This window comes from Polistes fuscatus, unplaced genomic scaffold (assembly GCF_010416935.1).
Source record: "Polistes fuscatus isolate 324 unplaced genomic scaffold, CU_Pfus_HIC Scaffold4, whole genome shotgun sequence".
Classification (NCBI taxonomy): Eukaryota; Metazoa; Arthropoda; class Insecta; order Hymenoptera; family Vespidae; genus Polistes; species Polistes fuscatus.
Genome location: NW_025113118.1, coordinates 4,086,381 through 4,114,189, shown reverse-complemented (window position 1 = coordinate 4,114,189; position 27,809 = coordinate 4,086,381). Strand labels below are relative to the sequence as shown.

Below are 27,809 nucleotides of genomic sequence, written 5' to 3'. Positions count from 1 at the left end.
TCTGGCGAATAAACATATTACAAATAATATTATGATATTTTTTTTGTTATTAACATCATTTATGATATACAAATGTTTGCTTATTCTTCTCCCCCTTCCTCTTCCATTAATTAACCTTTCCCGGTAATTTCAAAAATTTCAAATCAAATTATACATTTAATTATAGTTCGTGATGATTAACTAAATTTCATGGATACAAAAAAAAAAAAGAAACAGAAAAATAATATATTTTAATTGGTTATATAATAAAGAAATAAACGTACAAAGGTGTGGAGATGGGAAGGGAGAGAGGGAGGGAGGGGAATAGAATTTAATTAGGAATTTATCCGAACCGAAAAATTTATAAATTATTATTCAGCGTAATAAATCTTATATAACGCGCTTGTTGACGGACGACGAAATATATATCTCGTATATTTTCGTTATGTTATTAAAAATATTAATTTGAATAAATAATTTTACTTGATACGATATATAATTGTTTCAACAATTGCTTACGAATTATAAAGAAATTAAATATATATATAAAAATAATAAAAATCCCTGGCCAATGGAAACACTCGTTAAGAAAAAAGAAAAAAAAAAATATGTCTCGTCCGAAAAACAAATGCATCTATAATTTCGTTGTTTTTTTTACATGATACGAATACGTGTAACAAATAAAAAAATATAAATAACACTTATCGAACAAATATTTCTTTATTAATTTTTTTCTCCCGTTTAATTCGCAATCAGATGAAAGGTGCCTGGATAAAAATAAAGAAAAAAAAAATCTAATCTCATTTTAGAAAATTTGATAAAATAGATTGTGTTTAGATCAAAATCGTGTGAAAAAAAAAAAGAAAAACATAGAAATGCGCGTAAAAACATAATTACATATTATATAAAAAAATGACAAATAAACAATAAGAAAAAAAGGTAACGGTAAGATGTAAGTTGGTTGATGATTTTTCTCAGGAGTATTGGAGTTGGAGAATGACGTCGTCATTCTCCTCGTCGTCGTCAGAAGGTAAGAGAAGGTTGGGGGGAGTAAAAGAGAGAGAGGAGGAGGGAGGGGGAGGAACGGGGGTAGGGAAACGGTATGCTCGGGAAGGGGATGAGAGAGGAACATAAGCGGAATAACAGGAGGGTTTCGTACGGCAGTTGTGTTCGCGACACATAACGGTTCGTATGTGGTGTATCTGTTTCCCTTCTTGCGGGACAAATCAAACTTGATTTTACTAGTTAACAAAAAGAAAACTTTAACTACCATTACCACTACCACTACCACTACCACTACCATTATCATTACCATTACCACTACCACTATCACCACCATCACTATCACCAACCACGCTGATACAACGTGAAAAACGAATAAGAAGAAGAAGAAGAAGAAGAAAAAAAATACGAGGAGGAGGAAGGGACCAAGACTGGCGCAGGGCCAAGGAGGATTTCCCAACGATATAAAGATCACCGATCGTGCGGTATTCTTAACTACTTCTTCTTCGTGCATCGTCGTATCAAGTGCAGTGTCTCATTGTCAGTGCATCATTTCTGTCTCTGTCTATCTCTGTCTCTCTGTCTCTCTCTCTCTATTTCTATCTCTATCTCACTCTCTTTTGTACTCCAATAATCTTCAAACAAGTAATTTGCAAATTTTTAATTCTTTTATATACTCGATTATTATTATTATTATTATTATTTAAGTATGGGAATTCGTTCGAATCATTTAAATTGCTACACAATTGGGAACATTGTTTAATTATCTCTCTATTAAATTAAATTGTAACATAAGATATATATATATATTTCTAATTTTATATAATAATAATTATTATTATTATTTAAATATAGAGATTCGTTCGAATCATTTAAATTGCTACACAATTGAGAACATCGTCTAATTATCTGTGTATTAAATTAAATTGTCACAATATATATATATATATATATATATATATATATATATATATATTTTTTTTTTGTTCTTTTACAGTATAAATAAATTCTCAATAAATTTATTATTAACGATTTTCATTAATAATAATAATAATAATGATAATGACGATGATGATGATGATGATGAGGAGAGAAAACAATGAGAAGAAAAGATGCGTTGATATATAATAATCGTGAATTAATTAATTATATTTTGTATCAGTGAACTGACAAGAAGTGTGTTGGAAAATCAATCAAATTAATATTTTCGAGAAGACATCCGTGAAGAAGATAAAGGAAAACGAGAAATATTAAGAAAGAGAGTTTACTACTCTTCGTATAAAATCGTGAGTTGTTTTCCCGCAAATTCAGCATTTTCTACGTTTCCTTCTACAAACTCGTAATATTGAATGGAAAAGGTGTGATTCATACGTCGTCCCATCGTATATGTATATATATATGTACAGGTGTCCCAAACACGTGTTTGCTTCTTTAATAGTCACGATAATAAATCTTTTTTTTTCCTTTTTTTACTGGTTTTTCCTTCCCCCAAAAATATTTTTACGATGATACGCAAAACGTCATACGAACGATTTTTTTTCCCCAACTTAAAACTTTTGTTTTGAATTGAATTTTACTTTTTCTTTTCTTCTTTTGTTTTATTGTAAATTAATTAAACTCAATTATCGTAGAAATGATTTTTTTTTTCATTTGTACGGGAATAATATTTTAATCGTGTTGATAAGTGACAAGATATTATAGTACTTGATAAGAAAAGAAAAAAAGAAATAATGAAGAAGAATTATGAAAGGGTGGGAAGGGCAACTGGAAGAGAGAGAGAGTTTGTATGCGTGTGTGTGTGTGTGTGGGTTTAATGGATAAATAAATAAAACTATAGATTTTCACATCCTGCCAAACGAATGATGATCTCTCTCTTAGGTGCCTCGGGGCTTAGTATATCCGGTCTGGTTATAGTTACTTGCGAAAGTTAGGATTTCCGGTACGTTAAAGTGTGCTTTGAACGACGACAACTACGATAAAATGACATTTATTCGATTATTCTCGAATGCATATATAATACTCTCTAGAGGAATTTATTTTTGAAATAATATAATAATATAATAACATATTTTTTTTTTAATAATATAATAACATAAATGATTAATATAATTTTGAACTTATTTTCATTTCTTCAAATTTGAAACGAATGTTTTTATCTTTTTTTTACTCTCAAATAAACAACTGATACAGATAATATAAAGACATATAAATTTTATATATTTATATATTAAAATTATAAAAAAAATTAATTTATACGAAAAAACAGAGCCTAAAACGTTTGCATCAATTTTTATTTCCAATCGTTCAACTAAATAAAATATTCTGAAAATCTCTTTTGACGGAAACACGAATAAAATAACATCGAGTACATACGGGTTGGTCCGAAAGTTTTTAAATCGTTTACAAATCGTATAAACAATTCTACATATTAAAAAAAAAAAAAAATTCACATACGTGTGTCCTTTGATAAATAATAAATATATTTCTTGTAAATGTGTGATTTATAATTACTTTTGTAGAATAACGTATATCAAATAATATGATTTTAATTCTCATCAAATTGTTTAAAATTACCTCAGTTTCTTTTTTTACTTTTACTTTTAGTTAAAGTAAATTTTTAAATAAAACATTTAAAAACGTTGGTAATCGTAATTGAAATCTAATCAGAGCTACGTAGGATTTAAAACAATAGTGAATTTTTTGTGTTAAATTTTTTTTCATCATTTCTCGTAAAATGATTTAACGATTTTTGTGTCACCTTGTATAAACTATACGTGCGTAAATATGCATACATACACAGATAGATAAATATATACATTTTGTGTCACCGATAGATATGACTCGAGTTCGAGTTTGAAAAAGAAACGTTTCATACTTTCACTTTGGCATAGGTGCACCATCGAAAAGATCGATTCTCAACCCCCCTACCCCACCCTCACCCCCTGCCACCTCTTCCCCTCGTTTTCTAGATCGTTTGCGATCGTGCGTACCGGTACACGCGGTCGTACACATGCGCTTTCCAAATAAATATTTTACCTATCGATCTATATATCTATCTAATGTAATTAGAAACTTTCTTAGATCTCAAATTTTTTTTATTTATTTATAGATATATATATGTGTTTGTTATCAATAATTATTTCCAACTAATCTTAATTGAACTTGATTCAGTCTCGAAACGATAAAAACGTTCGCCATTTTTCTCTTTTTTCGAGAGAGGGTTCTTTTTTTTTTCTCTTTAATTTTTCAGATATTCATTTCTAAGAATATTTCTAATACTAATCGTATATTTTCGCATTTTTATATTTCTCATTTAAATAAACGCTACGTAGGAAGATATCGCGCGGAATTTGTTTTCTTTTTTTATTATCCACATATATCATTTGTTACTTTTGAATCGTTTCTAATGTGTCGCTTCGTTTTATTATTAAATTCTTTTCTCTCTTTTTCTAATTTCTAACGCGATTTTTTTTTCTAATCTCACGAAATGGCATTTAGAAAATTAATGGGACATATAATATGTATAAACATATATTCCGTACTATCTATCAAAAGTGAAATTAAATTTCATTTGATGTATCTTTTTATTCTTCGTAAATTGATTTTTCTTTTTTTTTTTTAAATCAACGTATAATTTTAAATCGCGATTATTGAAATTTGAAGAAGTAAATTCGCTACTCTGTCGTTTATTTATTGTCATTAAAAGAAAAAAAAATACACACACACAGACACACAAAAGAAGAAAGAAATAAAATTGTTGGTAGACGTTTGTTAGACAATGAAGAGTTCACGTATAATACTCATGGATAATAAACGTAAATTGTTATATCATACTCGTTCGTATATTACGTATTACATTCTAGTTGATGTAACAAAGTGTATATACAAGTCGTAAATAGATATTACTATGCCACATGGAAATGAAAAATAACGAAGATACTGGTTAACACCGATTAACCGATTGCAACATTGTTTTCAATAACTATAACTAAATAACTATTGAATTATTTATTCGTTTTGACACGTATCATCATCTTTCACAATTACGTTCGAATAATTTCCATATTTTTTTTTTTTTTTAAACTAGAGACAAACTGTTTAATATAATCTGGAAAATGATGACAGATAGACACGTGAAAAGATCCCTCGTGGAAAATTCACTCATCGATGATCTTTCATTTATTAATAATGTTCTATTTTCATATCGTTCATGGACATAATACTCTATATCATGTAATACGTTTATATATATATATAGGTTTATCTGCTTAGCTGTTTTCGTAATAAAGATATTGATCGAATCACTAATACACACACATATATGTATATATAGATTCTATCTATTTGTTCAACTAACATATCAATATTATCTGACTCATCTCGTGTTTATATTAATTAGAATTGATTAATAAATTATATTGGAATGTGTAACACGTTCCATAGAAATTTAATTTGACATAATTATTATGGCATATTACGATTTCAATGTGTGAATTGCTAATATAGACAAAATTACTATCAAAAATGTACAAACATTATTTATATGGATACATAAAATATTAAACAATTTTAATATAAAAAAAAAAATAAATAAATAAATAACACATACTAGTATTATATATTTCAATCTAAACTAATACAAATTAATATGAAAGAATGTGGAAAAGTATTTCTAAAAAGAAAAAACAAAAATACTTTCATACGAAATTCTTTGAAAATTCTTTACCTATGAGTCAACAACAAAATCTTGAAATCTAAATCAAGAAACGAGTATCTATTATTACTTGGAATAATAATGTTCTACAAATAGTATAACAACACCGATTATACTTGAAATATTATATTGACCTATATTGATATTATATTTATAATATCATGATATAAAATACTTTATTTATTAATAATATTAATATTATGATATAATAATGTATCTTTCGATTTATTCTTCTTCAAATTTATACTTATTATTATGCAGCATCCCTATCGTATTCTTGATTAAACAATGACTGAACAATTTCAATTATTAATATACATATACACATATAAACATATATACACATATATAACATCGATCAACCACTGTCATATACCAGATAGGAAAATAATTCAAATCGTAATAAATATATACGATGATATCGTACCAATGTAAGATTACACCTTTTCGAACAATATACCGGAACCATAACTGCTTATCAAATGACGTAATGAAATTTAACGAAGGAAGAAGACAAAAATCATAGTAACAACTCGGAGAAAGTATCACGTTTGTCCTGTTTGGCAAGATCGATAATGACAACTTTTTCCGAACGTACAATGATTTATATCGAATGTGTATATTTGTATATATATGTGTGTGTAAACCATGTACATAAATATGCATGTACGTGTCAATTTCGATCACGACGATGATTCTATTAAAAGATCCTACAAATATAGATATATATTTATTTATTATTTAGTATATAAAAATAAGAGTATATATATATGATTTATACTCTATAATAATACAATTATATAATACGATTTATATATATATAATAATAATATATATAAATATAAATAAAAAAAATATATATATAATAAAAATATATATAAAATAAAATATATATATATATAAATAAAAATAAAAAAAATATATATAATAATAAATAATACTATTATATATATGATTTTTTTATACATATATATAAATAATACGATATTTTCGAAGAAAATTCTAATGGCATTTAACTATTAACTATTATCTATTTGTAAAATAGTCATCGAAAGATTTATCCGAAGACATCGATTTAATCGATTAATTTATTGTTCAACAAAACGTGACTACTTCTTCTTCTTCCTGAGAAATTGATCCGTCAAATGAATAATCATCTTACTCGAATACAACCTTGACCTTTCGTTAAAGAACAAAAAAAAAAACTATTTACGATTTCGCGAATATATTTTTTTTCTTTTTTATATAACTAGTATCTACCTATTTATTTATTTATTTATTTATATTTCTATCTATCATTTCGAATTCGATTTAAGCATTCATACGTATGTACGTGTGTGTGTGTATATACTTTTAGCTTAACACGAGGAAAAATTTAATCGTAGAAAATGGAACATGGAATTTCATTCGCGACAGTGATTCGAGTTGCGTGCAACTTGAAACGCTCGTGTTAGAAAAGTGGGAAAGGTTGCGTCACGTTTCATTCGTAGCTAACTTGAATATTTTTCCTTTTGCTTTTTTTTTATTTTATTTTCTTTCTCTCTATTTAATTTCTCAAATTGTTTAAGAAGAGAATTATTCGACACTCGAAATCTTTGGAAGAAAAAAAAAAATTACACGAATATAATATAAAATTGTGTATAAAATTATTATTCCTCAACGAGTTAAAAACAAATACAACAAAAATAACAGAAAAAAAAAAATAAAAAAATATATCCAATAATAGGATAAATTATGAAATAATTTTCAACGAATAAATTGAAAAGATTTATTATTTCGATCAAATGGTATCAAAAGAAAGAATTTTTTTCACCTTCAATTGACGGCGAATAAAATTCCGTATGCGAGATATATCGAGGTTGGAAGGAAGAGAAGAATAAAAAAAAAAAAAATTCACACGCATACATGCACGTACACGTGCACGTGTACGCGTGCGCGCGCGCGCGCGCAGGTAGAGAAAGACACGTACGTACACAAAGATGGTAAAAGAGCCTTGGCACGACCTTCGACTTCCGCAAGGGCTCGGTTTTTTCTCTGAATGAGAACACGCGCAAGCGAATTGCATTTAAGAGAATCCTCTTTTCTTAAAGGTTTTCCACCGTTGGTTGGTGCGACTAAGCTAGGTATCGGAGAAATAACAATGCAATATGTCGAGGTGGAAAAAAAGAAAAAAAGAAAATTAACGACAATTTGAAGAATTCGATAACGTGTTTCAATGATACACGTAAGTAAAAAGTCCTTCGAAAAAATCCGGATAAATGACACGTACCGGGGATTGATATTTTACATCGTTTAGATGAATACCCGAATAGTGATTCATTCAAATCTTGGAATTCAATCCTGATTGCTATGAAATTCAATAAGAAGTTACGTGTCACCTTTTTTTTTCTCTTTCTACCATTTTTAGTAATATATCCATTTTAATCTTCTTTCCTGGTATTCAAGTAATAAATAAAATGATGTCAATAATACTTAAATATATTAAATGTATAAAAATGTGTATATAATTATGCGGATATATATATTTATGAGAATATTTATTATTATTAAATGTTAGCATTATTTAAAATTATTTATTTGAATTTATATAATATATATATATAATCTCGTAGACGAGTTAAAAATTTAACTTTTTTATTTTCATATAAAAACCCACTTCGATGGATTCACAAGTTTGAATATTTTTTTAACGTATATTTTTCATCGATTAAACTAACGATACACAGCACAATGTTTATAACTTTATTAATTTTATTTTACATTTTGTAGCGTGGAATTTATCTATTTGGCAAAGTAATGGTTCATTATACAAAGGGTGGGCTTTCAAAGTTTTAAAAGCGAGTTTGGAAAAATCCAATCCACGTATAAAGTTTATATTTATAGTATCAATATTTTTTCTAAAAATAAATCAATTTGTTAGTTAAAGAAAACGTGTAATTTGTACATATTCCGGAAATATTAATATCGGTGCACCGTTATTGCTATATACCCAGTGACTCGATGATAATGACACCTGTTCCATAAACACGTATTTAATGTTTTAAATATTTTATTTTGAAATTTCTAAAAATTTCTAAAATAAAAAATAAAAATAAAAAATGGAAACAATTAATCAAAAACGAAAAAAAGGGTGGGGGGAAAGCAAGTATAAAATAATCGGATAAATATTTGATTTCACCTAATCGTTGATCAAAACCACTTTCACAGTTAATTAGCATAGATACAAAAAAAAAATAAAAATAAAAAATAAGATGTAAACAAAGAAATGGAAAACGAGTTGGTCGTTCGTGCCTTTCGATTGGCAAAACTTTTTTACGATCCTAAGGTAAACGTACGATAAATGAACGAGATAAATTATTCGTTCTCGCGTTAAGATGAAATTAAACTTGTTCAAAGTTGATTTTGTTTTACTCAATATTTCTAATCGAGAAGGTTTTTGCGGTTAGTTTCACAAAATAGTCGATCATATTTTCCCGATAGAATCTCGTTTATCCAAACTAGTTTTTTTTTTTTCATCAAATACTTTCCAACGAATTTTTCAAATAAACGTACATGACATATACATTTTAAAATAGATCGTTCGTAAACACGCGTGTTAGATTTTGATCCAAAGTTAATCTGAAAGAACGGAACGTGTTATATTCGAAGATAAATCATTTTCGATAATAAATTTTTTAAGTGTAGTGATACAAAATAAAATAAAATTAAATAAAATTAAATTAAATAAAATTAAATAAAATTAAATATGAAAAAATAAATAAAATTAAATTAAATTAAATTAAATAAAATAAAATAAAATAAAATAAAATAAAATAAAATATGAAAAAGTAAAATTAAATAAAATATATAAAAAAATAAAATAAAATTAAATAAAATAAAATAGAATCTAAAAAAAAAATAAAAATAAAAAAGCAACGAAATTACGGACGACCGCAATTTCTTGCATGAAATTGGACCATTAACCTTGTGCATACGTTTCTTTTGCTTTTTACGGTTAGCCCGTTAAATCTGCGAAAAAAAAGAAGAAAAAAAAAACACAACGTTTATAAACCGGTATTTATTGCCGATCGATTTCATCTCGCTTTTGCCTTCGATAACTTTGTCCGATGATGAGGGGAAAATCGTGATATTAATTTAACACGCTTTAAAACCGTTCGCGATGTCGTAAAAATATAATTTTTATCGAGTATAAAAAAAAAAAATATACAAATAAAAGACAATTAAATTATATGAATAATTAATTAAATAAAAGAAAAAATAAATTCTCGTGTCACGGTAACGAACGAGATAAAAATATTTGTCCGATAATGGTGGCAAATTGTGATATTAATTTAACACGCGTTAAAACCGTTCGCGATGTCGTAAAGAATATAATTTTTATCGAGTATTTTAAAATAAAAAGAAAAAAAGGAAAAAAAAAATTCGTGTCACGGTAATGAACGAGATAAAAATATTTGTCCGATAATGGGAGAAGTAAATCGTGATATTAATTCTGTATGCTTTAAAAAACATTCATGTCTTAAAGAGTATCATTAAAAATTATAATTTTTCATCGAGTTTTTTTAAAACGACAAAGAAGAAAAAAAGAAACACAATTGAATTGCATAAATAAATAAATAAATAAATAAAAAAAGAATAAATTCGTGTTACCGTATAATGCACGAGATAAAAAATATGTCGCAGACTACTTAACGCTTATGGTTAAAAAGTGTTAAAAGCAAATATGTAACTAAATTTTCACGCATTAGCGAGGAGATACAAGTTTAGAACAAAAAAAAAAAAATTCGAAAAAGGGGAACGATCGAGAAAAAGGAACAAGAAGCAAAAGCAAGAGGAGGAGCAGGAGGAGCAGGGGGAATGGATGGGGCGGGGGTGTGTGCGTTAGGAAGGACGAAAGAACCGGTAAATGCGGTAATTCGAGATGAAACCATCAAGATGAAGAAGAGAGAAAGAGAAGACGAGCAAAAATGAGAAAAAGAAGAAGAAGATGAAGAAGAATTATGCAAGAGCTCAACTCGCATAAGTTGCCTCGACAAGAAGCAGCAGCAAGCCGGTCAATGCCAAGGTATTCTATCTCTGTGTTATTCTACTCGACGATGAACACCACGAAGGATTTTTCATTGGAAACAAATTTCATCTCGCCTCGGTCAAAAAGAAAAGAAACAAAAAGAAAATTAAGGACAACTAATAAACACGTTACGAATATTTTCAGATTATCACAATAATTTCGTATCAAAATAGAAAGAAAGATAAAGATAGATAGATAGATAGATAGATATATAGATAGATAGTGAAGGAATATGATTTTTCAATTAAAAACAGTAATAAAAGAAAAAATTATATACTAAATAAAATAAATATATTAAAATAATTATATATATAATATATATATATTAAAATATTAAAATAATAAAAATAATTATATAAAAATTATATACTAAATAAAAAATATTATATATATATATATATATAAATAAGAAGAATGGTTTTATGGTTCTTCTCTGTTTCGATTTTGCACGTAACATCAATAAATTTTCGTCGAAAATAATATTTTTAAGGCCACGTTATTACTTCATACCGAAGAAAAAAAATAAAAAAAGGGAGAGAGAGAGAGAGAATATATTTGGCAATGGCTTGGATGGTCAAAGAAAAAAATTATATATATAAAAAAACACAATAAGAATGACCTTTGCGGGTCTTTTGTACGAATTTTCGTATCTCATCAACCGTGTGATAAACCGATTTTTCACAAGACCAAAAAACGAAATACGAACTTACGACAGACGACATTTCGAAATCGTGTAGATACTTTTATTTCTTTTTTTTTCTTTTTTCTTTTTTAAGCATTTATTTCTATTCATAGGAACGTACGAATTGCATTGTGAATGTTTTATAAAAAAGGATATACGACAAAGGGGATTCGGGATTTAGTGTAGACATTTTGTTGTTGTTCATCAGTGAATGAGAATTAATCGTTGAGTATCATTTAATTCGTAGTTAACTCGGCGAAAGTGTATCGTTAATAATAGATCAAGTTTTATGCAGCAATATATCAAGAATAGCAGAACAAAAAAAACGAGAGAAAGAGAGAGAGAGAGAGAGAATAAAATAGTATTCTGAAAATGATTATTAACGCATAGTTCAACGAAATCCAATGAGATCACTTTTCGTTTGAGATGCAGTTGCTAAAACACAGATCCGCCGTCCGTGTAACCCGGATATCCAATAAGATGAATCTTTAGATATTTTTATTTTTATATAATATTACACATATAATCACATTTTTTTTAAAACATTTGTACTAAACATTTAATAAAAATTCAAACAAAATATAAAAATATTAATTAACAAGATGATATAATAATGTGTATAATATATCAATATGATTTATAAGCCAATCAGAAAATTTCTATTTTAAAATTATCGAAATATTATTTAACCAAATATTCGGTAGAATTAATTAGGACACTTAATAATAATAATAATAATAATAATTGACTATAATACAAAATCGAAGTATAACAATTAGTATCCGAATTATTTCGAGTATTTATTCAGATTATGCTTTTGTAATTAATTCTAAGTTTGAGATTGATTAGAAGTGCATACAAAAATTCGAAAAAATTCGATGTGACTGAGCGAGAAAGAAAATAAAGGCACTTAGGCACACCTAGAAAAAAAAAAAAAGAAGAAAACAAAATCGATCTAACCAAACAATTGTAAAATGATCTACGATCAAACTTCTGTCTAACCTTCTCGAAGCGATTTATTACTACATGACATCAGGTAAAACATAGCTATCAGGTGTCACAGACTAATATAGATCACCGAGGAAGAGTTCACCTGTTCTATGATGGTCATCATAGTCTATGATAGATGGATCATTTACCATAACGATTAACTGTCCATTCTCGTATCGATTTTCTTCTACTTTATTTACATATTTGTAATATCACGTGTGTATTTGAGTTTTATTTATAAAAAAGAAAACATCGTTTACCTTATAATGATTTTTCGATTAACACGTTCAACGGGTGTAATGCTAATTATTCTCATTTATTATCTAGATATTTAAACTTCGAATTAAATTTATCATTTGTTTTTAATCACACGCACACACACACACGTTTCGATTGTACAAATGTCATTGATAACGCGTACTGAATATTATTATTATTATTATTTTTTTTTTTATTCTTCTTCATTGCAATGTTCTATAACAATTGATTTAATATATTTCTTTTCGTTAAATAAAATATATCCAAACAAAAATATATTTATTTTATATTACAATTAATTAATATTATCAAATATAAATTGATATAATTATATAATATATATATAATATATAATTATAATTATATATTGATATAATTATATAATATTATATAATAATATAAATAATTGTTGAGTTGTTCAACTTATTGTTATATTATAGATTACTATATATAATTATTATATATAATAATATAATTAATATTAATATAATATATTAATATATTATAGATTACTACAATATATTATAGATTACTATATATAATTATATATATTTTTGACACTAATAATTAAATATAAAAATATTTCCGTATATATATATATATGTCGGATGTGAATAATGATTAAAATTTAAAATTAAATAAAAAAAAAGAAAACTAGAAAAGGGAAAAGTTACGCGAATAAAATAATTTGTATTAACCTAAGATTAGAATTAAAATTATTATTTCGATCGTATTTTATTATATACGATAATAATTAATTTTATTATATACGAATAATATAATCGTTGGAAGAAATTGAAACGTTGTTGAAAAGTCCGAGACATACAGGGAGAGATCACGATGCGAAACAAAAAGGAAAGTATAGTAGTAGTAGTAGTAATAGTAATAGTAATAGTAATAGTAGTAGTAGTTTAGTTGAAGGCGTAAAAAGAATCAATTGAATAACGGTAAATCCGGAACTCTTACGTCGTCCTTGTGGGTAACGGATACGGGCAAGTGGAGTAACCCCCATCATAACGTTACGCGCGACGTACCGTTTCCACGTTATTTCGATGAGAAACGAAAGAAATTAAGGAAAGAATAGTCTAAAAAAAAAGGAAAAAAAAAAAAAAAAATCGACGAAGATTAACATAATTCCAGAATCATCAGTATTATTTGAGAGAGAGAGAGAGAAATAATCAACGAATGTATGCACCGATACGATTTTCCATGGATTCCTATCTAACTTTTACCTTCTCTAATATATAGGGTGGTTTAAATAAGTATTTCTTTTCCTTTTTCTTTTTTCAAAACTCTTTTTTCAAACTATTATAATATAATAATAATATAATAATATTTTTTTTTGTTCAAACTCATCGTCGAACTTATTTACCCCTTTTTTGTTTGTTCATTTTAAATAAAATATACGAGGTATTGTATTGTCGTTATGGTTGAAAACTTTTACCAATTCGATTTCCAATGTTGATGATAATCAAACATTTTTGTCGGAAACATAATTTTTGAATAGTTTCAAAATATTTCCTATATTGGTAGAAACTTTTGATTGGTGTATATATACCTATAAAAATCGTATTTGATTTTATCGTAGGATCGTAGTTTCTTGAAATATACCTGAATCATCGCAAGATATTATTACATCACTTCCGTGCAAGACTAGTCGTTTCCGACTAATTCGATCGAAGCTTAAGTAAATTAAGAGAGATTGGTTATTTTAATATTGCTTAAAAAAAAAAAAAGAAAATAAAATAAAGAAATCGCAAAATATTAACCTAAATTAATATATCAGAATATATAGTGAAATAAAAACTCATCATTCCGAACAAAATTATACACAAATTTTCTCTTTTTTACAATTATTATTATAATTATAAATATTATTTTATTGTCTATTAAACACCCACTCCCATTATTAAATTGACTATTACCTGTATTCAAAATTAAAAAAAAAAAGAAAAAAAAAAATCAAACTTTTGTTAAAGACGGTACGAACAGATATACTTTTATTATAATTATAACATTAACGAACAGATATACTATTATTATAATTATAAATATTATTTTATTGTCTATTAAACATCCCCTCCCATTATTAAATTGACTATTACCTGTAATCAAAATTAAAAAAAAAAAAAAAAAAAAAATCAAACTTTTGTTAAAGACGGTACGAACAGATATACTTCCTAAACGGTCAATAGATAGTGTGTTAAGAAGCTGCCGGAGATCAAAATCCGGATGTTAAGGAAAGATTGATGGAAAGGGGGATGTGAAGGGGGGACAAGAGGGGGGGATAATCGATGAGAAACATCGCAAATCGAGAGTACGTAGACTCGCGACGAACTTCCTCCTTTCAAACTGGTACACGTAGACACCATAGATGCATTCACGGTATTACATACAGTCATGTAGATAGGAGAAATGCATACACACATACAAACATACAAACATATATGTGGATGTATGTATAGATACATTCATGAATAGAACAAACATACACATACAAACATATATGTGGATGTATGTATAGATACATTCATGAATACATACAAACATACAAACATATAAACAATATGTGGATGTATGTAAAGATACATTCAAATAGATACAAACATACAAACATATATGAGGATGTATGTATAGATACATTCATGAATACATACAAATACATACAAACATGCAAACATACACATAAATATACAGAGGGAGATAAGAGAAGTTTATTTGTCGATGCAATGGGTGGTTTCTTGTTAAATGGTTAAGTTACTCCGCCTTTCCGTACGTCCTTGGCGAACTGCCGGTGCACTCTGAGAAAGGCGATGAAAATGGTGCCAGTCACGTGTACCATGTCGGTGCGAACGCTCGCACCACGTCTCTTTCCCTCGGCAGATCTCGAATATTTCGAGAATCGAAGTCGAAGTCGAAGGGAGACGACGATCAAGCAAACGGAATCGATCAACAAGTTCCTGTATGATCTTTATCGTCGTCTTTAAAATCAATGGTATTATATACGGGGAACCATAAAGTGATTCATAAGTGATCGTAAGCGAAACTTTTAAAAAATTTATTTAAGAAGAAAATATTTTTTTTTTCTTTTTTAATGGTCAAAACAGATAAACTAATCGAAATGAAATAAATTAACGAGGAGGAATCATATTTCGATAATTTTACAGTGATTCATAAGTGAACCTAAACGAACGTTTTGAAAAATTTATTTAAAAAAAAAAAAAAAAAAATAAATTGGAATTAAATAAATTAACGAGACGAAATCAACGATATTTCGATAATCCTAAAGTGATCGTAAGCGAACCTTTTTAAAAATTTATTAAAAAAAAACAAAAAAAAAAAACTTTTTTTTCTTTTAATGGTCAAAGCAATTATTAAACTAATCGAAATGAAATTAAATATAAAATTTAAATAAATTTTATTAAAATAATAAAGAAATATAATATAATAAATGATATATATAAAAATAAAATTAATGAGAAAGAATTAATGATATTTCGATAATTCTACAGTGATTCATGAGTGAACCTAAACGAACGTTTTCAAATATTAGAAAAATATATGAAAATAATTCACTTATTTTGAGAAATAAAATTTCGTTAAAAATCCCCTTTACGTTCGAGATTTAAAAAATAAATTACGTTAAAAAACGCGTTTTAAAATTAGTTACGCGAATGATACGACAAAGATTAAAAAGTTGTTGTTGTCCGTACAGAGAAATCGCCATATATATTTCATCTCTCTCTCTTTCTCTTGTTCTACGTTAAAACTTCCGTATTTCTGTGAAGAAGGAAGTGCATTACATTGGATGACATTTAAATCACCAGGGGATTTACAAACGCATGCAACAAATCTTGATTTAAGGATATCGTTGTTTTTATTCTTATTGTTGTTTTTTTTTCTTTTTTTTCGCCCCGATTAAAATACTAGGAAAAAAAAGAAAAGAAAGTTAATTGTTATGAATTTTCTTCATTAGGATTTAAAATCGTTTTAAAAGTGGGGATGATATTCTTTTAAAGAGATACATTCGAGAAAAGAAATGATTTGATTCGTTAGTTCCGCGTTAGATAAAAATTTATGTTGAATAGAGAAAGAACGTGTTTGTGTATGTGTATGTGTGTGTTAATGTTAATAAAAAAAATATATATATGCGTTAATTGCTTCCAGTGGATCAACAAACAATAATTTCTAGAATATATCGCATACTATGATAATAATACGAATGATAATTGACATTATTTTTATCATTTAAATATATCGTAAAGGATACATTTTCGAAAAGTTATTTAAAAGAAGAAATTGTGCCGTGAAATGAGGTAAGAGAGAGAAAGTGTGTGCGTGTGTGTATTAAAAAAAAAAAAAAAAAAAAAAGAAATAATAATTATAAAACGTGATACATGGTTTTCTTCCGTTGAATCTAGGAAAATAATTCCTAAAATATATCGCGATTGATTTATCTATCTCACATTATGATAATAATAATACGAATGGTAATTGTCATATAATCATTTGTGTTATAATTAAAAATATATCGTAAAGAATATTCTTCCAAAAAAAGAAAAAAAAAAAAAAAAAAAGAAAAATAAAAAAGAAAAAAATACCAAAAAAAGAAAAAAAAATAATTTAATTAAAGGTTCCGCGTTAGATAAAAATTCCTGAAAGATAAGTGTGTGTTAAAGAAAAAAAAAAAAAGAAAGAAAAATGTTAGAAGATACGCGGAATGCGATACGCGTACGTTTGCTTCGACATAATGAGATGCATTTCATATAATATATGAATAAAATATATTTCTATATACGTATAAACTTAAACATAGAATATCGTGACTCGTTTATCTATCATAATGGATGTTGCAGTTTATACGATAATGCAATCGGAGAAAACGTGGAATCGTGCACTCGTCGATTAGGTTCGTTATTCACTCTACAAAGTTGATTACGTTCAAAAGTTGCTTGACTACGCGCTCGGTCTTGTTGTTGACCCGTGAACATTTGTCGACTAAAGAAACTAAACGAAACGAAAGAACGGAAAGGATCGGAAAGAACGGAAAAGAACGTTCACCGATTGCCGTTTGCGAGCGAAAGGCGTGGCGGCAAAAGGCTCACGCTATTTTCTGTTTTATATATCTTTTATATTCTTTACGATTCTAAATTCAATTGTAAATTCATCGATCTCGAACGTACAAATTCTGAATTTGACCCTTTCAAATGTCGAATAGAATTTTGACCGAAGTATTTTAGTTACAGGAACGCGGAATTATATTTTTTTTTATTAACGTGCGACTGGTTTTCCATTGATTGATATTATTTTTCTTTAATCAGATTTAATAATTAATTATAATACATTTAATAATTGAAATTATTTGTTTATCTTATGTAATTTTCATTGCGACAAGATTCAAAAGTGATTATCGATATGCAAATCAATATTACGACGTTATTTTACATGCATATCGAGAAACACGTATACATAAGCGTGCTGACTCTACTTTTACTAAACGCATATATGCGTCCATAACAAGTTAAAGGGTTAATTCGTTCACATTCGAAAGAATTTCAATAGTTTCGGTACCTTCTATCGAAAACCGAACGAGACTTTCGCGTTTTCGCATCGAACCGTGACGTTAGTTCTAGATCGTTGGGGATTCTAATATCTTTTAAGAATTAGTTGTTACTTTAATTAACGAACCACCTTCTTATTCGAGATCTTAACGACCCGGAAACGTCGTGTCGAGAACTAAAACTTGGTGAAATTAAATGCAAATTTATATATATACGTGTATAAAATTGTAATTACGTAAAGATTTACCATCGTGAGAATACGTGTTAATGTTACACGATATTTTCCAATACCATTTCTATACAACCTAATGTTATTGATTTATTTTTTCATCGTATAAAAAATTTAAAAGACGAGTCAAATTTTATTTAAAGAAAAAAAAAATGAAATATAAATAATTAATTACGAAAGAAAGGAAACATAGAAAGTTAGAGTATCGCAATTAGAATAAATTTAATAGAAAGATAAAATAAGATAAATCGTATGAAAAACGTAATATGTTTTTTATTTAATGTATTTTTAATATTTTTCATTTCAGATGACTCGGCAGGCAAATTTCTCGAGACGATTAGTGCTGATCGTAGCGTTGTTAACTGCATGCCTGACCATCGTCCAATCGACAAAGGCAAATGAAGAAGAAAAGAAGGATGTTTTTGGTCATAGAGAAAGAAGACACCTGGGTGGTGTCGTTGAAGTTTCGTCCGATCGAGAACAATTGATAAATAATACACCGGACGTACGAGTGTTCAACAACAGCAACAACAACAAGTCACCGAGTAGTAAAAGTAATGAGATAAGCTCGGAAAGCGGAAGGAAAGTGTCTCATAGACTGATGGGAGGTCATTTGCGAGATGACAGGGGGAAAAAAAGAAAAGATGAGAAATTATTGGCGGAGGATATGTTAGGATCCTCGGCTGGTAACGGAAAGGAAACAAAAAATTCACGTGGCGATGACGACGACGAAAAGAAGACGTTGTCTCAACAGGTCAAGGAGGGCAAGTACGGTCTGATACAAAATGAAATTTACGACGATGATAAACCGAGGCGACCGGGTATAATAAGTTATCTCGATAATCCCGAAGTACCGAAGGACACAATCGAAAATCTCGGCGGTCTTGACGAGGACGAAATTTGGTTTGCGGAAAATCACGTGCTCGTTTTAAAGGGAGGCAATTTTGTAGGTCGAGGTCAGACCAATCGACGACCGATTGATCAATCCGAAGATAGGGACAAACAAAAGTGGAAACCTATCGATAATTATCAAGCACCGAGAAGACAAGTTAAAATACCGGACAAACCAAAGGTACCGCCGCCGTTTCCGGTACAACTTAAGGACGGAGGACCGATACAGATTATTGGAATTAATGGTAGCAAGGAGATCGAAAATGCTACCTTGGATCGTACCATGGATCCTTTTTATGGGAAGGGTGTTTTACCTGGAGATGGTCCATTCTTTACGGTAACTTCGAACGGTACTATCGTCGTACCAGATTTTCATTATTCGGATAATTCTACGAACGAGGATGTTCAAGGACCGAGCAACGTTCCAGATGACAAATCCGAAGAGCCACCTGTTTTTTATCACGCTATACCACCTGGTGCTGTTTTCGTACCACCACCGAGTAATCGTACCGATTACGATGATGAAGATCAATCGATATATTATCCGCCACCGTATAGCTTCTATTATCCGCAGGATAATACAACGGCAGTACCACCTGGTCCTTTAGTACCTGGCATCATTTTACCACCCCCGCCAGATTTCTTTTCGCCGCTCGAAGAAAAGAAAACGACGACGACCAAGAAATATACTAAACGTCCTAATACATCGATGCTTCCTAAATCAAGACCAACTTATCTTCCACCGAGAAAACTTACAACGAGGAAACAATGGGAAAGTACTACAACAACGACAACAACGGTCGTGCCAAAAATAAGTACAACCCAATTGCCACGTACGAGAACTTACGTTCCAATGGTGTTGAAAAATTTAACGGGAAAACCGGTAACTAGAATTCGTCCGAGTACTATACCTTACGTACAAGTTACGACGAATAAACCATCTGCTCAGAGAAATACTAAATATTATACCAATAGTCCATCGATTGAAAATAGAATGACAGAAACTAATACGGAAAATAATATTCAAACGTGGTCCAGATCTACCAATGGCAAATCTATCCCAATAGTGACTTATTATGCTACAACGACCCCCTCTTCCATCGAAGAATCCGTGGAAGTGACACCGGCTTCTATCAAGAACGTTATAACGACCGTTCAACCAGGACAACAATTACCCAACAGAGCATCTTATTATTTCTATGAAGAATCTGACGATGGTAATGTCGCTAGTACCGTTGAATCCGCCCCAGTTTATTATCAAACTACTACGGAATCTCCTTATTACAAAGTCGAACCACTTTCTCAACAACCAAGAGAAGAGAAACCGTATTACAGCATTGAAACCAATCCACCGAAGGACACTTCCAGAGATTACAACGTTAAACTGATAGATACTTTAGTTGATAATCCTCAAGTCTATCAATACCGAGGTTCTGAAGATTCCTCAACATCAACTACATATGAATCAACGTTGAACAGAGGCCAAAATGAACAAATGTTGGCAGATCGAGGTCAGATTTATTATCAAACGGTAACAGCTCGGCCTCCTGTAACGTTACAACGATCCTATTACACGACCCCAACGTCTCCAACGTATTACAAAGAATCGGAAGAACGAATAGAAATTGATAACAGGCAAAACACCAAATCTAAGCCAATTTATCAATACAGTTTCGAAATAGCTGATTATTCTAAAAGAGGTCAAAACCAAAGGCCTTATTTTACCCAACAAAACGAACAAGTCACGTATGATTACCAGACTGTTAAATCTAACAATCATCGATACGATTATGACACCGATCAAAGGGACACCGAACGAACTAACAATGTACCCTACAAAATTCAAAGTCCCATTTATCCTTCCACGACTGGTCGGCCAATAATAAACGTTACACCTAATCCTCAACACGCATATTTCACGCGACAAGACGAAAGGCTTTTGGACGACGTTACGAAAGAATACTTTACGATATTTGGTAAGAAAATTAATGAAAAGGACACACCTAGTACTACACCAATTTACAACAAGGCCAGCCAGGTCACCGAGAAACCCGATTACGAGGTTAATACTTACGTATCAAATAATTATAATGTACCACCGGAACCTATTTATACAGATCCTATATATTACGATCAAGAAGTACAACCACCACCACCGAATTTAGCAAGCGATACGCGTGTTAATTATCGTCGACCATTACCACCTATTAATCCGGACAGCGAATTGGTCGAGGTGTTCGATCCTAAACAACGTGGTCAACCTCGACAACAACAACAGCCACAACGATTACAACAACAGCAACAACAACAGCAACAACAACAACAACAACAACAACAGCATCAACGACTACAACAACCATCAATTCCCCTTCACAGTGATATACTCGTTAATTATCGTAATCCACGTCCACCGATTAATCCTGACGCCGAATTTATTAATCCTATTTCTATTTCCAATCAAGGTTCCGTTAATTCCGACAAAAGTAGCGCGTACTTTGCTTATAGATTTCCAGGTGACGGTGGTCATTTTTATTTTCTTACACCTCAAGCTATTAGACAAGAACAAACTAGAGAAGATTTCGGTGATGGTGATGATGACGATGATGGTGGTGGTGGTGGTTATTATTATCCAAAACCGAGAGGTCCGAAATTTTTACGACGTAGAAGAAATCCTGGCAACTCATAAAAAGAGCGTTTCCTCTTATCGTTAGTTAGAAATTCCCTATAGGCAGTTGTCCGATGCCATATGTATTAGAATGTTATTATTATTGTGCCGAGAAGATATGTGTGTCATAAATGTAAGATCGAAACTTTCGGAATATTTATTTGATGTATTTGTAAATATCAGCATGTATTTAAATGTTAAGATTAGTTTGTAGGCATATTAAAATGTTAAGTTATGAAATTTAGTTAACACACTTTTCCTTAATTCCATTAATTTTGGACACGGATTAACGAGAATCTATTACCCGTGCGAAACTGAGTACATTTAATGCTGATAAATTTGGCCAAAATGTACTTGCGCATTGTCTGTGATTGCAATGTATACTTATAATACGTATTTAGTTCGTTGTATGTGTACGTTACGATAATTAATTAACGGGACAGATAGTTTTTCCTTGATATCATAATTACTATTATACGAGCTATTCAATAATTGTTGGCTTTTCTTTTTCTTGTTTTTTTTTTTTAAATATATATATGTACGTTATTGTATTTATTTTATTGTATCGTTTATGATTACGAATATCAATTATCAAGATAAAACTTCCACGGTAGTTTTGATGACTTTTATTCTGAGCTCCCTTTAATAGACTGTATATAGTATACTAATTTTACTTCTTCAAAAATGTCTAAATAAATAATTTATTATATCTATGTATGTGTAAGAAATATTTAGAAATCTTTTGAATTATTCTAATCAATACAAATTTATGTGTTTATACAAACGTAAGATAATAAAAATGTTTGTATAGTTGTAATATTCTACAAATATGTATATGTATATTCCCATAGAAAGAATATATCAATTCAAATGTTATGCGCATACTCTGAAAGAAGCTCAAAATAGAAATGACCCTAGATTGCGAACAGCCATGTTATGCGAAATGAAATTTGTTCGCTTATAATTAATGATGGATAATAAAATATTGTAAAACACTTACCCGTGTCGATTTCTTGCGTCTGCGTTGGATCTGGTAGAGGGTAGTCGTGTAGACGTAGATAAACCTCCATCGCGCATTTTGCAGCCTTGAAGTAAAATGGATGAGCACGGAGAACGTCTTCTAACCTCAGGAGACCGACGTAAGATCTTAATGTCATTTTTCGCATACAATACGTGTGAAAGTCGAATTGATCTTCTATAATTTCTGAAAAGTGCTGTAAACAATAAGAAGTAAGTAGCGCACAAATTGTACTGAACCATGTAAGATTGAATACAGTGGATGATTGATTAACAAATATAATCCATTCAAAGATGATATTTGCTATTCGAACTGTTCGTTATCCAATCATCTATTGTACCGTTCTAATATTATAATGGTCTTTTGCGTAACTAACCCTATCAACTTCATGACATTTTTTTAAAGCTTCTCCGTATTTTCCAAGACGTTGGTATGCGTGTGCTGCTTCCATTTGAATCCACATGCATTGCATTTCGTTGAGATTTTCCATCGCTAATACTCCTTCCCTAGTAAACTTCCCACACGTCTCTTCCGCTTCTTTAATTAAATTCGCACGTAGCATATATTTGGCACATTTAGAATTAATATATCGATCGGCAGTATCTAATCCTTGAGCTTCATCTAACCACTTATATGCTTCCTGAACATTACCAGCATGCTAGAAATACAAATATCTCTCATAGTATAAACACATTTTATTATATATTTTTTATTATGTATTTCCGTAAATAATACAGTATTATCTTTTATTTACCTTAAATATTCGTCCTTTGGTAACAAAAAGTTCTATTAATGTAGGTGTGTGATCTATGGCAGCATCGATTTCATCCAATGCTTTCTCTGTAAGACCAAGATAATCATAATGTTGAGCTAAATAATAATAAGTCCACAGTAATGCCGAGGCTGGTTCTCGTTGATTATCTTTCTCTTGATTACTAAAATGACCATGAGCTTTTAACGCTTCCTTGTATTCCAGAACAAGAGATTGAATAACTTCTACTTTTTGTTTGTCATTGTATAACGAACGAAGATTAACAAATAGCGGTGGTACACCTTTGTGAAGACCTAAATAAACACATATTAACATTATAAAAACATTACAAATAAAAAATAGATATGTAATTTGTTAAGTGATCTTATAATATGAAAAAGAAATATGAAAATTGTTCAAAATTCTTTACCTCGTCGTAAATATAGATCAACTAATGATTTAAATTGATCCCCAGAAGCGTAATTCAATTGTAAACGCCTTGGCGCTAATGCACGAGGAAACAAATCTTCGTATCTTTGGAGCATAACCAACGTATCTTCTGGCGTTTCGTGTCTTTCTGCCTCTGCTAATTTAGCATAATACGTAGTATTTTCAGGATTGATATTTAATAATTCTTTATAAACTTGTACCGCTTCTGTATACTGGTGAAGTTGAAGTCTAAGTTTGCCTAAACATAAGAATATTAAATTAGTATAAAAAGAAAAGAAGACATTAGTTTTATAAGCGATATCACAGAGCAACAAGAAATAACTTACCGTATGTTTCTTTTAAAGTTACTCTATCACAAATTTGATATCGATATTTGTCAAGATGTTTTAAAGCTTGTTCATTGTCACCGGATTCTTGAATGACCATATTTTGATATAACAGCAACTCACTATGTTCGTAATCATAACAAATCTGCACATTTAATTAAAACTTTTAATATGTTACATCAAATTTGTCAATAATTTTTCAAATAAAAGAATTAAAATGCAATACGTGATGTTATGTTATAAATATCCAAAGAAAACATATAATATGAAAATATAATATTAATATTATAAATATTAAATGATGACGAAAATAAATGTATAATTAAATAAATTTATATAAGACTTTTTTTTAAATCGTTCCTTAATGTTTTATTTAGAAGTACATACCATAGGCGAATTGCGAAATGTATCTAGAATTTTAAGCGCCATCTCATAGTCTTTTAATAAATGGTAAGATATAGCGAAACCAATCCAAGAAGCACGCTGTGTTGGGCGCAACATAAACAATTGATATCTAGTATCCTACAAACAATAATTAAATTACCAAATAAAATTAATCATTTTCATGAATTATTTTTCAAATTTGTATGTAATAAAATAAGAATTTGATATATTTTATCGATACTCACTCTATATCCTTCTAAATCCCTCATTTGAATTTGAAGTAACGATAAATCTCTAAGAATCTGTATGTTGTCCTTATCCCATTTAAGAGCGTTTCTGTAACACTTGATAGCCTCATCGTATTTCTTGTCAGAACGCTGTAACAGTCCATAAACATGCCAGCATACATGTGATTGCAAACTGTTCCTGAGACCTCGTCTAACATGATCGTATGCTTCTTCTTTGCGACCTAAGCAGTTCAATGTAAGGCCTTTCATCGCCAAAGTTTCTCCATGTTCGCTGAACTTTGGATTGGATAAGATTTGCTTTGCGAACTTCAACCCATTTTTGTATTGTTTGTGTTCGTAACATCTCTGAAAGATAAATGCAATAATAAATCATTAGTTGAAAATGAGAAGCGATTTTTCGAATCGTTAATAATATTTGGTTAAATTTGATAATAAATCAAAACTGTCATTAAGGATGCAATGGATAGAATTCGAATGAATTAATAAGATTACGGAAATGTGTATAGTTAAACGTTGCCATTGAGTATTTTCGAGGTTTTCGAAGAATGCTTCATCATTAGAGCATGATGAGTATACCTATTAGCCGGAGAGAGTGGGGTCCAAAACAGAGTATTTTTAATGGTTGTTACTCACCAAAATTCGCTTAAACAAGGCATTTTCTTTGGGTGGCAAAGGATTGCTGGAGGACATTTTTGTATAAATACAAAAATAGAGGGCCTTATCCACCCGGTAAACTTGATTTTCACCACAAAACCTCGTGGCCACAAACGAAGAAGTCGATCTTCGATCACGTGATCATCTGAGAAACTGTTGTTCCGCCGGAAGTTCTACGTTCACGGTGCCGCACATTTCAACAAGTGTTGTAATATTCGTATCTTCAGAAAAGAAAGAAAACAAACTAATCAAAACAAGGTATGTTAAAAATTATTATAGATATACCTCGATAAAATCATTTACCTTACGACAATTACAACTTTTATTTTTGTTAATCTAAAAGATGAGAATTAATACAGCAAATCTACAAAAATTGAATTTGATTTAAAAATAATTTTAGATTTGAGGGAAAATGTTGTTGCAGCGCCACCTATACGATTTATCAAATTCTTCAAATATGTTTCACGATTTAATACTTACTTATTTTTAAGAACAGTTTGGGTAATATAATTGAAAAATATTAATTATTCACTAATACGCTGACTTGACTAAATCCACGAGAAAGGTAGATTAAGGTTAATTTATTCATAGTTGTCTGGAGATTTGCATACAATAGTTTATATTTCAAATACACTCATTGGCTGATTCTTTTCTATCGAATCTTTAAGGACGAATCACACAATAGCAAAATAATATTTTTATTAGCGTGGTTTAAATATAAGAGGATAAATAAGGCATCTTGTTTTCATTAATTATGATTATTATACTATAAAAAATTTTATTACTAAAAAATCGAAAAAAATTCTTTATCATTTTCGTATCACGTATAACATTACCGACGTAACATTAAAAACGTAATCCAGTCGGTAAGTTTGTCTAGCAAAAAACTACTTTATTTTATTTAAATAATTAAATTAAATTATATATACGATACAATATAAAAAAAAATTAAATATAAATTTATTTGAAGAAATCATTAATTAATTAAAATCGTTTTTAATATTTAAATAATTTAAATTGATTATTATTACCTGTGTTATTTTTTACCCGTAAGATGGCAGCACTAGTGACTCAAGTCTAATTATACCGAATTATACCTAATTACACCGTTCATGGTGTTAAAACGTTCATAAATGTAATTTGATTTTTGTTACAATTTTCTATCGTATATATAAAACGTGTGAGCGGATATTTATTGTTATCGAATTTTGTTTATTATTTATATGTTTATTAAGTTTTGCAATAGCTCGATTGCTTACTATTGTATCTTCATTTGTTTTAAATTTATCAAAGGATGAGTGTGAAGTTGGATCATCGGAACGGTAAGCAATTATACAATTTTAGTTTTATTTAAAAATAAGACGATTAAATAATTTCGATAATCTACATTGTAATATTTTGTACGTTTCTCTTTATATTAATTAACTTTATTAATTGTCATTATTATTTTGCTGGATATATATATATATATTTTCGGAAAATAATATGAATATACGAAAGTGAAATGCATAATGCATTTGAAATTTCCAAGACGATCCATTGACTGAAAAACACTGCTGCCATTTTGTATCCCGTAGCATTTAAAATATTTTTTTTTTAACGGGACAATAATTTCATTTGTTTCATTACGAAATTATCGATTTTCGTTGGTTTATTATCGAAAAAAAAAAGATCGTAAAATAAATGTTAATGTAAGGAAGGTTCGAATAGAATTAGAATTTATAACGAAATATATTTATACGACAATATAGGTATTCGTTTCCTTTTTACTCGTAATTTACAAAAGATATATCTTTATTTCTAAAGCTCATTTTTTACAACTTAATTACGATATCTTTACGAGCCTTTACAGTCCATTATTTACAATCCGTTGATTCACATTTTTTTTTTTGTAAAAAATTTATTTTCCGTATTCGTTGCACATTATGTATCACTTTTT

The 27,809-nt window shown here is 29.2% G+C and overlaps 2 protein-coding genes and 1 long non-coding RNA gene across 11 annotated transcripts in view; 2 read left to right on the top strand and 1 right to left on the bottom strand.

The window, feature by feature from the left end:
- Positions 1–26,032, bottom strand: part of LOC122520866 (N-alpha-acetyltransferase 15, NatA auxiliary subunit) — a 47,971-nt gene extending 21,939 nt beyond the window's left edge. Inside the window, exons 1-8 of the mRNA XM_043641184.1 lie at positions 25,850–26,032; positions 25,214–25,561; positions 24,972–25,106; positions 24,585–24,729; positions 24,239–24,496; positions 23,812–24,122; positions 23,434–23,715; positions 23,040–23,253 (exon numbers count right to left, since the gene is read on the bottom strand). Of these exons, the coding sequence (XP_043497119.1) occupies positions 23,040–23,253; positions 23,434–23,715; positions 23,812–24,122; positions 24,239–24,496; positions 24,585–24,729; positions 24,972–25,106; positions 25,214–25,561; positions 25,850–25,906 (1,750 nt within the window). The 5' untranslated portion in view covers positions 25,907–26,032. The remainder of the gene's footprint in view (positions 1–23,039; positions 23,254–23,433; positions 23,716–23,811; positions 24,123–24,238; positions 24,497–24,584; positions 24,730–24,971; positions 25,107–25,213; positions 25,562–25,849) is intronic.
- On the top strand, positions 1,116–23,034 carry LOC122521073. 9 transcript variants are annotated; one of them, XM_043641496.1, is made up of 3 exons: positions 1,116–1,461; positions 2,144–2,267; positions 18,791–23,034. In XM_043641496.1, the coding sequence occupies exon 3, from the start codon at positions 18,791–18,793 to the stop codon at positions 22,058–22,060; it is 3,270 nt and encodes a 1,089-aa protein (XP_043497431.1). In that variant the 5' UTR covers positions 1,116–1,461; positions 2,144–2,267; the 3' UTR covers positions 22,061–23,034. The 9 variants fall into 9 exon arrangements, with proteins under 9 accessions (XP_043497431.1, XP_043497428.1, XP_043497429.1 ...); XM_043641493.1 differs by having other exon boundaries at positions 1,116–1,466; XM_043641494.1 differs by having other exon boundaries at positions 1,116–1,521.
- On the top strand, positions 7,449–8,508 carry LOC122521080. Its single transcript, XR_006304655.1, has 2 exons — positions 7,449–7,919; positions 8,465–8,508. It is a non-coding gene; the product is annotated as an uncharacterized LOC122521080 (long non-coding RNA).
- Positions 26,033–27,809: the final 1,777 nt, after the last annotated feature.